The sequence below is a fragment of the Centropristis striata genome, chromosome 11 (assembly GCF_030273125.1).
Source record: "Centropristis striata isolate RG_2023a ecotype Rhode Island chromosome 11, C.striata_1.0, whole genome shotgun sequence".
Taxonomy (NCBI): Eukaryota; Metazoa; Chordata; class Actinopteri; order Perciformes; family Serranidae; genus Centropristis; species Centropristis striata.
In genome coordinates, this window is record NC_081527.1 from 34,052,500 (window position 1) to 34,065,492 (window position 12,993).

Below are 12,993 nucleotides of genomic sequence, written 5' to 3' on the forward strand. Positions count from 1 at the left end.
ATGAAGTTATGGAAAGGTGCTACTTTTGCCTTCATGCTCTGTGGCGCAGCCCTGTCCATCCTCCTCGTTAGAAACATGGCCACTATCGGACAGTTCAAACCCAAAACAATATATCTGTATACTGCCTCATCAAGATCCTCATCATCAGAATCAACGTCCAAGACCTCACCGCCATCATCCTCAGCACCCTCATCAGCAGACGCAGCAGAGTCGTCAGCGTTGTCCCGGCAGACGGGTGGTCCTCATCGGAGACCACGCTCAACAGAAGACATGAACTCTCTCCTCTCAGAGTGTAAGATAAACTGTTATTGTCTTCCTTCCTTGTCTGGTCTGAGATAAGGTGTCGTGTGAAAGGGCGGCTGGGGTTCAGACAGGACACTCAGTACCTGACTCTGTTGTTTATAGGGCAGGTTGTAATGTCTCACATAACCTGCAGTCATTTAGCACCTCATAGTTCACTGGCTCTCCACTGAACCATTGTAACCTCCAGGAGACGATGACTCTTTGGTTTCACACGGCCTCGGTGAGGGGCATTCATCAGCTTAAACAGGCCTCAAGGAATTCTAACACTTCACAGATGCTGATAGCGATAAGACTATAGCTGTCAGGATGTCAGATAAAACAAACATGAAATCTTCTGTTTGAACACAACTTCCTTATCCTGCCAATAACAGTATGCTATCTCTGTGATCTGATTATTGTTACATACACAGATTTCAGATGATCCTTCTACAACCTGTCTATAGACGTGTGATTTGTCTCCTCTCTGCCAGTTTCCATGATGTTCCAGAGCTTCACGGAGGGCGAGCTTCAGCACGTGGTCGGGACCTTGCTCGACAGGAAAAGAAGGAAGAGCCGGCGTGGTGAGAACCAGGCCCGAAGGACTAAGAGAGCCCGGAGGCCTAAGCCCTGCTCTGTGAGGGAGCTGGAGCTGACCGTGAGCGAACTGGGTCTCGGCTATGAGAGCGACGAGACGGTGCTGCTGCGCTACTGCAGCGGCAAGTGCACGGCCCACCGGCACAACTACGACATCACCATGGAGCACATGATGCGGGCGGGCTTCAGGAAGAAGGGCCGCAAGGACAAGGTTAGCAATGGCCCCTGCTGCCGACCCACAGCTTTCGAAAAGGACTTTTCCTTCCTGGACAACAAGAGCCGCTATCACACGATACAAAATGTGTCGGCGAAGAACTGTGGGTGTGTATGACCCAGAGAAATGGACTTCTTCATGCTGCTCTCGACCTCTGCTGGAAGAGTTGAACATGAATGCTGTTAGGGGGCAACTTTGGAATATAAACTCAAGGAAAAGAGGAAAACATGGGAATACGGCTGCTGTACGGCGGCCTTTTTTCGACTGAGTTGACTTGAGTTGTCGAAACAAATTCTAACCGAATCACACGGACAGCGAATGCTGTGTTTCGGGGTTCCATGTAAGGACACACAGATAATGACTGTTCATACCGAAAAACGTTTTTATTATCTTTTGTATCTGTCTAGTAACACTGTAAACTGTGGTGCGACAACAATGTAGCAACGTTATGTTTGTGATATTACAGTTGAGTGGTAGTACATGCGATAGATGAGCTATGAGCCATGAGGGACTAGATTGTTGCTGTTACTACACTTCATATCCATGGGCGTTCACTTCACTAAATCCCAATCTTCTAGTTTACACAATAATAATGGTGACAGTAAATCCAGCCCAGTCACCAGAAAAAAATGTCAGCATTATGTGTTCCTGCAAACCACAGATACACTGATCAATATGATATATTTAACTGGTTCGTACAAGTCTTAAAAGTTTGAAAAAGCTTCTTTTTTTTTAACAGAATCTGGTGTTTCAGCCACACAATCACTCATGAAAAACGAAAATATTTTAATATTTGAAATTAAATAATCCCGTCACCATAGCTAAACTAGTTAATAGCCAAGCCCTCTGTTGAGCCCTTCTTCTGGAAATTCACAAGCATTAAATAATCATGATCAAAGCATACAATAAAAGTAAATCTAGTCTTGAAATGTTTTCATTTAGGTTCCTTGAAAGTGATTAAAAATACTAAAATTTTACTCTTAAAAAGCCGTACAAATGCTGTATGTAGCACCCTTTGGCATCTTTATGAGATGCACTGGACTTAGCTCAGTCTTATGGAAAACAATCACGTCATGGTTAGACTCTGGAAGTCAGGAGATGTCGTATAACAAGTGGAAATTCAGGGAGGAGTGTATGGGTCAGAGACACATCAGACTTTCATCCAGTAGTCATATTCCGTGCAAAAATGAAATTAAAGGTTAAGCAGACGTACTTATTTTAAGCCATTTGCATCTTAGTTTGACTCATAAGATTTGACTCATTTGACTCATCAAGCCTCTGTATGTGACGAGTCAGAATGAGAACGGGTTGCACCAGTTCAGAAACATTGAGATTAAACGTATCTGTGGTTTGCAGAAATGCACAATGCAAACAATTTATTCTGCCGTCTGTGCTGGTTAATCACCTTCCTGGCAAGAAAAGTGCTCAAAAACCAATTCCAAAGCCATAAACAGAATAAAATAAAAATACATATAATGCACCAATGTTTACTTAAAGTTCTGCACAGTTTGGACCATTGACCTAAAATGTTGTCTCCTGATAAACTGTCTACAGAAAGTTTATTGACCTAAAGGTGTGTTTGTTATCAGGGGTCCTGACTCTGTGACCTGTTTCCCTGTTTACTGATTGCAGTTGCAGGTAAAGGAACAGGTGTTATGGATAAGGATTTGACGATGAAAGAAATTCCCTTTCTATAGCTGCAGGTTTTATACCCACCTTTAATTATTGTGTATATTGATGTTATGTAGATTAACAATGAGGGCCTATTTCAAAACACATAAATACTTAAATAACGAAGATGAAAATTGATTCCATCTGCTCTCCGTAGAATAACTCATCACACTCAAAGACATTGTCATTTTGAGTCTTTCTTTTTATACTTTTCCCAAATAACCCATTATTGTAATTACCCATAATCCTCTGGAATTATGTTCCTCAAAGAATTGCCAAAACACACCAAGTCAATTCAACACATATGACTAATGCAAAAAAGTAAGATTCATGAACATCTCACGTCTCGAGTTCCAGGTGATATAACCTCTTTGATATCGTCTCTGGATGTAATTTATGAACGTTTACACTTTTAGCTAATCTAAGGCTTGAGTGTGAAAGAGAAGAATGGTTTTGGTGATCAGTAGTGGCATGTTTTTCTCTTGCTGACAGGAAACTCTGACGTATTGTCGGGATCTGGAAATGTGTTTGCACCCAATCTATAATCCCTGTAACCCACTATGATCCGAAGCCCACAGTGCAGCCTTCTATCGGCCCGTCAAATGCCTCCTTGTTGTATTGCCTGGTAGAGTTTTAGCAAAGAATAAGCTGTTGAAACGATTTATGAAGCATCTTTTTTTCACCTTCGATAATCTTTTGGTTTGAACCCATTGCAACTGTTTGCCTGAAGTACAATAAATTATGTTTTTTGTTTTTTTTTCTCCTGAGGAGGTGCAGTGTGGGGCGTGGATGCGGTGCATCTTTATTGTAGTTTATATTGTATTTATTTGGGACGTAAATTATGGTTTTGCATATTTATTTAGATTACCACATAGAAACGGGACAGCTTATTATCATTAAGCAACTGTGCCAAAAAATGTTTTATCTAACATTCTATATTGACTGCTGAATAAACATAATTTCAGAGGTATGGATGTTCATCGTTTCTCCCAAACTGTCAATCTTTGGGTGTCAAATGCTCTGTACTCAGATTGTATTTAAAATAAATAAATACATAAATAAAATAATAAAACTCTTATAATGCGAGATCTGTTAATAATGAAATAAACTATTATAAAAATTCTGTGGAAAAGTTAACGATCAGATGACACTAAATAAACCATATGGCAGACGGTAAAACCTTTGTCATGCTAATATCTGAACGTTTGTCGTGACGCTGGTTCACTCAGTGAGGTTCTCTGTTATCAGCAGCTCAGCCATGTGCTGAACAGCAGTGATGACATAAGCTTATACAACAGGGCTTGTGACCAGACAGTTTGATCCCTCCAGCAGGCAGGAGAAATGGAGGGATGTGACTATGACAGCTACACATATCAAATGTGTATTAATCTGCCACTGAAAACAATCCCAAACAAATGCACTATTTACTAACAGCTGTTTTGGGAAATTACTGAAACTACATATTTGTGATAGATTTAAAGTCTCTTTTTGTTATGTTTACATCCCCTCAAATGTTTGACCTTTACTACACAGACTTGTATCTGTGCAAAGTTGTCATGAGAAAGGTGTTTTCACATTCCTCTACTGGAGAGGAGAAAAATCTGTGTACTTCCCTACATTCTGAGATTCAAATGTACGCTAGATATGGTATGTCACAACATGTTTGGAGGCTCAAACATGTTGGGCTGAATCTCTCTGATGTTTCCCCTAATTGAAGAAAATAGACCTGACGCCAACCACAGATGACTCGTGCTGCTCTTTCACCGGTCAACCTAGCGTGAGCAGCACTGGTGGGTGGGACGGAGACCAGATCCAGAATTTCTCAATAGTTCTGTTTCCATCAATACATTTCAATGTGCATTTTGATGATTTGCATAAGAAAAGCTTGATGGAAACACCAAAATTTGATAAAAACTTAAAAGCATTAAAATTTTTGAGGTGGGTTTTGTCTCTTTGGGAAAAAAAAGTCAATGCGCTAAACGGGAGATGGAAACAGTTTTTGCAAATAAGTTCTGACGTAGCGGACATTTAACTCACCTGACTGATTATTAGAATTATAAATTGCCTAATTGAATCTAATTCCTGAAGACATATTTTCTCTCGTGGGTTACCAAAATTGTCAGATTAGCAACCTCTTTTTTATAATCTTTTCTCTCTTACTCAATCTCTTCTTCTACTACTGTTTACTGACAGATTAGCCTACAGCGATACATTACACTGCCATCTATTGACCAAAGTATGTTCATGCAGCTTTGTTCATTCGCTCTAAACCAGTTGGTGCCTAATTCCCTTTCTTTAATGCAAAATTTCAAAATTTCGCTTCAAAATTTGATTTGACTTTAATGGAAACACGGCTAATGAGGTCAATAGAGTAGATGTGCTTCCGGCTGCTTCTCAAGTTTCTTTTTTTACTTATTATATGGAAATCCCATGCAAAACAAAATACTAATTATAGAAGAGTATTTTTTCATGCTTAAAAATGTGTCTGTGCTTGGGGCTGAATGCCAAAGATAGGATAGTTGCAAAGTAATTTAAAGAGAGTCATTAATTTGTTGTTTGTTAGATCAAACAATGTGAACCTTTATCTGTTCAGTAACACACTGTGCACACTGTGTGTTTTAGGGACATTAAGTAGATGACCCTCAGGGAATGCTTTTTGTCAAACTCATACCCATCTGGACCAGAACATTGTGTCTTAAATAAGTAAACTTTTTAATGGTGAACATAAACAACCTTGTTTTTAGTTTGACCATCGTGCAGTTTTTAGTTCAGCCGAAAGGTTTTATGAGGGTGTCTGTCACAAGACTTCATGAGTTGTAGAGCGTTGTCGTGCCCTTACACTGAAAAAAACATTCAACCGTAAGTTGTTTCTAGGAACAGTGGCGTGGTTACGCTTGACAACCCACAAAACATGTTGTGAAATGTTTTCATAGGCACTATTTCTTTGGTAAAATGGTTTTGTAATGAAAACACTGAGGTAGATTAACACTACCTGATAAGTAAACTAATCATTGCTTTTTTCTTTGTTTGTTCACAAACAGAAAGCATTTCCTCAGAACACTTGCAGAAACCGAAAAGAAACAGTACGACGATTCATAAAGGTGAGGTGAAGAGCGAGTCTGGTGCGACAGCTCCGTCGACCCTCTATGTTGGACCGAACACTGCTGGGTGACTAACTTTGCACTGCTTGCAATTTTTTCTGTGAATCTCGCCACAGACACAAACTTCATAATGCTGCAAATGCAAGGACTTTGATTTGTGTTACCTCATTCAGCAATAGGTAGTGACTTAAAAGACAGTTATTTTAATGAATATCTCTGAAATTATGAGTTGTTTTTTGCTTTAATTCCTGTCACTATTTTTCAGGCTCTGCTACGGAAAAAGGGATGTCCTCATTCTTCGTCCCACCCACACAGCTGTGGTTGGCTGGGTGGGTTTTCTAACCAGATAAACGTCATTCAGTCTTTGAGCACAACATCAGAGTAATTTGAATCACTGAAAAACTCAGACCTGAAGGCAACAAATTATGTGTAGGTGTGGAAGGCTTAAAGGGTTAGAGTTGGAAATTATGAATCAAGACCAAAAAAAAAACAAGTTCTGTTATGACTTTGTACTGATATTCAACATCATCATTCCTCCACTAATGGTCAAATTAGTGGAGCATGAGCAAACACAGCTACTATACGTCTTGCATTCCAACAAAAAGGCATAGCTTTTGACATATTTCCAAGGAGAAACTCTTTTGACATGTCATAGCAGGTAAAGCACATGTGTAATTGATATCATTAATCCAGCTGCATTCCTTTGACATGTGTCTGATCCAGAGCCTGGTATTTTTCACTCTGACTCAGTGCCATGGCTTACTGGATAACAACACGGAGCAAAGCCATAATTCCTTAAATTATTATATTAGTTTATGACAATATGAATATGAGTAATATGACAATTAATCAATTGAACATTTTTTCCCCCCAGTTAGGATTCTTTCAGTGTTCTTCATTCAGTAGATTTTTTACAGGAAGCTGAATTATCCATAAAGTTCTCATCCTCCCCAAAACAAACTGACCCAGTGATTAAAACTTGTAAAAACACTGAATAAAACAGTTTTCACTTGAAAAATCAGTGTTTTTCAATGCTGTTTGGCATGTCAGTGGAGGCGCTTGCTCAACGTGTTGCTCTAAAAAAAACAACTTAAGATCCAGATGTGTGATAACTAAAATCCTTCATCTGGTTAAAATATATAGTTCAAACAACCACAATCTCAAAAGTATTTGACACATGCAACTGTGACCACATGACACAGGTTGTGTCCTTGAATAAACTCACAGACTTCTCAGGGTTTGAATATTTTTGGAAACATTTGTGATAATGTAAGTAATGAAGTTATTATTAGACCTTTTAATGTGGAATGGTTACATATTATACTTTAGATTTTACTGTTGGGAAATTTCCAAATGTCTGCTGTGAAAAAGCTCTGTTATTACTGTTACAATTGAAATGCACTCTCAGAGATCACTAAGTGGGAAGAAGCAGAGTGGGGAGGGTTTAGGGGATGTGGTTTAATTGTAAAACAACAATTCAGTTCAATACACTGAAAATCATATATGCAACAGTGTTTGAGTATCTGAGCGGGAACTTAAATTGAAGTCAGAACATTAAACACACCAAACGTGGAGTAAGAGGTTTCTCATGTGATATATACAGTATATACAGTACTGTTTTGGAAATAACCTTTTCATGTGGACGTAATTCAAGAACGATATTTGTTTGAAGTGTATCCCGATCCTGCAGATGCCAGCTCTGACTTAAAGTCAATATGAAGTGCAGTATATACTGAAGGTCTAGAACACTGCTGGTGGTACAGTGCTGTATGCTGGGTAATGGGTTTACTTTCTGGCCCACCCAGACTAAAAACCTGGACACTGGATTGCACTTTGGATGTGAGTTATGTTAAATATAAGATGTTATTGCCATGTTTAATCTCCCGAGTATCAGATATATTAAGCAGGAAAAGCTCTTCCTGAGTTATGTTTGCATGAATACTTAGTGCTTGTTTTCCCCTGGAGAAAACCCCCCAGAAAAGGCCACACAACACAACTTACACAACTTCCTGCACGCTTCCAATGAGGCAACACCACCTCTTGGAGTTCATACCGTGTCTGCAGGCATTTGGAAGTAGAACAGGAGTCAGTTTGAGTTATCTGAGTTTAGAGTCGATCGGAGGCAGGTCACACAGGATGATGTGGTTGATGGATGTCCAGGGTGGCTGTTGTATTTTTGTGAGTGAAAAAAAAATGTTTTTCCCTTTGGGGGAAGCCGAGCACATGTTTCAGTTTGACTGTGACTTACTGTATTTACTACAGCTGTGGGGGAGAAATGACTTCAACAGTTTGTATTTTGAGCAATTTCATATTTTAAAGCCAGCTAAAGAAATAGGAGAGAGGTACGTGACCCCGACATCAAACGCTAAGCCTCTCAAACATCGAAATCCAATATAGCGAAGAATTTCCCCAGCAGTGACAACTTTTGCTCCAGTTACAAGAGCAAAGAGAGAGATTTGGAAATCATTTCCCAGCACTTTGTATTTACATAGTTTCTTAATATGTAATTTCTTGGTATTTTTTTGTCCTCAGAGCACCCAAAAAATGCTTAAAATGTTTACAACAGCAATAAAAGTGGAACCACTTTACCTCTTATATAAACAGATATTTCCGCTACTTGCCACTGCAATAAATGGCCTTCAACCAAAACGTCGATAGAACCCACAGCAAAGGACTGCGGGACCTGAGGGAAAGAAAATCTGGTTAATGAAAGCAGCACCAGTGAGAAAATCAAAGTGCATAATAACACATGGCATCCATTGTGTTCACAAACTATGATTAATCTACAGGAATTCGTACCAGGCTCGTACTGTGGTTTGACATTTTCAAAGAAATAATCGTTAGTGCTTTTGTTTTTCATTACATATTTTTCATGGGGTGATAATGGGAGGGTAGACCTTGGGCCAGTGGGAGTTCCAACTGTTTGCCAGTGAGGGGCTTAAACTGAACAGAGGAGATGAAAGTAACTTCTGTTATACTCTCCTTATCCTATCTGATCAAATTAAGGATTTTATGTTTACAGATTTAAGGGAAAACCCCTCAACAATCATGTCAATATCGTAGCGTGTTGGAGTATAATAGTGTTGGTGTATACAAGACATCTGTTGTTGGTAACAGACAAGATCTACAATAAACATGCCAAAGTTTTACAACCCCCCTCCCATGTCCAGCTGCAGCATGTTGGTGAGTACAGACATCTTTAGAGGGAGATAGCAGGACGGAGGATGCGGCGGTGACTCTGGAGGACAGCCTGAACAACTGCTGCGAGCAGGTGTTTCTCCTCTTCCCGAGCAACTCTGAACTCTCCAAAGATGAATTAACACAATACATTCTGGCCATTTTTAAAAAAAATAATGAAATGATTTCAAGAAGACATTGGGCGTTACATCTTGTAATTGCATTTTAAGATTTATATAAGATCGCTTTGAGGGGAGAAAATGTGAGGTCATAGATGTTATAATAGAGATGGATGTACTTGTTGACTTATTGTATTCATTCATAATTAATGTGCATTTCGCTATTCACATCCATAAATATTTAAAGCCTTTAAACCTAAATAACCATTAATAATTCACTGAATTTATATAACTGCTGATTGAAAAAGATGACATTGCGTGAATACAATTCATGCTGTAGAAAAGAAGTATTCAATAGCATATTAGACTCATGATAAATGACTATTGTCTACGATATGTAAACAGTGTTAACACACAGTGTAGAGTAGCGCTGTAGCTTGTTGATTGGCTGGTTTGAATTTGAGGGGGAAGGTACTGGAGGAGCAAAGGCTGCTTAATTTGGCAGCCTCGTCTCTAAATAGATCTTGGATGGCACCATCTCTGCTGTTGAAAGAATGATGGCCATTCTGTGAGCCGGCTGGCGTGAGCTTGGCTGAACAGAGGATCTTGTGTTTGCTGGATGTGAGTCTGACTGAGTCTGACTCTTTGCAAACAGTCACACTTGGCTCTCCTTGAGGTAAATGTGGTTGCAGAGATGCTGCTGATTGCTGTCTCTGTGGAGAGTTGTTTGGACATTTTGCAGATGGGCACACTGTTTAACAATCAACGTTAATGTTACTGATGATACCCAGAGATGTGTCAGGCCTTTGTAGTAGAGTGGATACAATTATCGTTGCCTCAGGATGCTCTTTTCTTTCTGCGTGCTGCTCGCTGTACTGCTGTTGTTAGCCAATCTTTTTTTTTCTATTAGGTCATTTATTCCCATGGGGATCAGAATATACTCCACACCTTAACACCTTTGACCTACTCCCTTCTTAGTACCTCTTTATATTAAGTCTACAGCTCAAACACTAGACGTAGGCCTGTAGGTGAAATTCTTTTGATTTGAGTCAGATCTAAAGATGCCCATGCCTGCCAAGACATTAATGTCTTCAATGCCGGTGGGCGTGTGCATGTTTATAGTATGCATGAGTGTTTTATAGGGACGTTGGGGTTGGGTGAAGATTGGGAGTGGCAGGATTTGATGGAATAGGGGGATTAGAGGGCAGGGAGGGAGCAGTGGGGCAAGGTGTAGAGCTGCGTGGCTGCAGGAAGTGATCGTCCTGCAGATCAATTCACTCACTTCAGCGTGCAGTCCTCTTCCTTTCCCCACCACATGCACTTTATTGTTAACCACTTTCATTGGAAATGAATGAACAGACAGTCAGCCTTCCTGTCTCCATATTTAATGTTGTTGACCTGGATCCAGGATTTGCATGCACCCTGTTTATTTTGCTTGTATCCAGTGTTTGATCTCCAGCAGTTGTAACACATGCTGTGCCACAAATTACATTAATTATCTAACAAATCCATGTAATATTAGGATTGTGTGTGCAGTTCTAATTTAAAAGAATACTCAAAATGTTTTTATTTGGTAGTATTGATTTTTCTGTACTGTGCGAATGTAAACAGAGGCATAAAAGACAGGAGGAAGGAAGGAAGGAAGGAAGGAAGGAGAGTTGTTACGATTGACTGACTGATGATCTGCAGTAGGTTAGTTCAGGGGCCCATTAGGACTGTAAGGCTGTGATGTGGCTTTGATCATATGAGGTAGAGCTATTCTACTGTCATAAACACTCACTGAAGAAAAAATATCACCAACAGTTTTATACTCTCATTATATTTAGCAGAATTAACATGGAAACTCTGAAGCGAGTTCCCTCTAACTGCCTGGATCGGCACGGTGTCTTATTGCTGTTCAGCGTGTTCAAGCAATCTGAGGGCTGAAACCTCTGTTGAGCTGCAATTAACACCTCTAATTAATGTGAAATTCATAAATTAACTCTGCAGTACTACTGCGGTATTAGGACATACCTGTTGGGTAAATATATATATACCGTATACATACATACATATATATATATATATACACACATATATATATACACACACATATATACATATTTATTCACATGAGAGCTCCCCCTTGTGGAAGAACAGAAGAATGACAAGAAAAACACATTTCAAACTAACTGGGGTTATTGTAGGACATATTCAATTGCGATTGATAGATATGAAAAATACTGTCCATTTAATTGACAATGATAAAGAAATTAATACGTAGATAAAATGACTTTTAACAGTAAAAGAATACTATTTCTTTTTTGATATCACATATATTTTATACAGTCTATGATCACATCTCAGATGTTTCTTCTAGACTGACTGGAAGGTGTGAATCCAAATCTACTGTTTTACTTATATTACAATATAAAAAACATTCCAATACAAATAAAATACCTGCATTTGAAATGTAATTTACGTACATAGTCATGAACAGCAAATTGTACTATTTCTATGTTATATTATATTATTTTATTAATGGGATATTCGAAATTATGCATTAAAGTGTAAGCATGAAAAGAAATGCAATTTCTATTTTAGGTTCCCTTATATAACAATGTTTTTCTTTTGATTTTCTTAATTTTATTCATACAGGTACTTGTATTGAGAGATCTGTTGAGACAGGCAGCAGTTCATCACAAAGTTACAGACTTTTCCTTACAACGTCTGGAGAATTACTTGTTTTTTTATGTGATGAGTTTTGACTTCAGTACCTGTTTGTTAAATCCCTGCCCAACCCAACAGGGTCAGAAGATGCTTTACTTATGATGTGTTAAAGGCGCCTCAAATGTTCCAAAGTTATGTTTTATGACTGTTCTGTCTAACGAGTAGGATGTTTTGTTTACATTTGCTTGGACTTTGTTTGACTCTGTTTGACGTGCTCCGAGCTCTATTGTTCTTTCCCTCTCATTATGTTGTTGCTCTTGTTTATTATGTTTGTAGTGTCTTGTAACTCATGTGGGCTGGGCACTTTTTGGTGCATGACACTTTGAAAAGTTAATGACTCTGGGTGGTTTTGTGTATCACATTATGTATCAAATAAATGTCCTGGGAGGAAAAGAACAATGGTTGCCTTTGAAATGTAGTGAAGTAGATGCATAATTAAGGCTCTGATTATTTCAGTTGATACTCAGCTGTAGAGGCGCATATTCCCAATTTAATTTGCAGTTAATCAAATAAGAAACAGGATGACACACAATAAAAGTTGTGCCCTTTTGGTTCCCTAAAAAGTCTGAGCCCCTGGGCAGTATTTATAATATCCCAGAGAATTAAAGTGCACTATTGTTCTATCTGAATCAATGTCTGGAGAATGGAACGAAAAGGAAAGACGTGACGTCTTGTTCCAAACTTTACATAAAGCTTTCTGTAACAGTGAAAACTGTTATAATGCAGCAGATACATGATGAAATAATCTCTCAAATGCATTACAGATAGTCATATGTCTACACTTTTGGATTTCTGTGTATTTTATTTGTTTTGTCATCAGGCAGATCTTCCCATCAGTGTGGAAACAAGTTAAAACATTTGTTTCCCAGACTCCAGTGATAGCAAGGAACCATATTTGATTGCTGAGTAATTTATTTATTTCCATGCTGGGTGCGTTTTGGACTTTTAACTTAAAAAGACGTCATGCTAACTCAGTTAGTGATCTTCAGTTTATTTATACAACAGCCTTTTCCTGGAGTAGGATGCCTCATAGGAGAAATAGTTACGCTACAGGGATTCTTTTTCCCCCGGCCCTCGAATAAATGTCTGGACTCCTTTTAAGGAGATAAATGACACAAATAAAGAA

The 12,993-nt window shown here is 38.8% G+C and overlaps 1 protein-coding gene across 1 annotated transcript; it reads left to right on the forward strand.

The window, feature by feature from the left end:
• Nucleotides 1–1,804, forward strand: LOC131980919 (neurturin). The gene is made up of 2 exons (XM_059345229.1): nt 1–292; nt 774–1,804. The coding sequence occupies exons 1-2, from the start codon at nt 1–3 to the stop codon at nt 1,205–1,207; spliced, it is 726 nt and encodes a 241-aa protein (XP_059201212.1). The 3' UTR covers nt 1,208–1,804.
• The last annotated feature ends 11,189 nt before the right edge of the window (nt 1,805–12,993 follow it).

Coding starts and splice junctions, on each gene's coding strand:
- LOC131980919 (XM_059345229.1), top strand. CDS start 1: ATGAAGTTATGGAAAGGTGCTACTTTTGCCTTCATGCTCTGTGGCGCA. Junction 293..773: donor GAACTCTCTCCTCTCAGAGT/GTAAGATAAACT, acceptor CCTCTCTGCCAG/TTTCCATGATGTTCCAGAGC.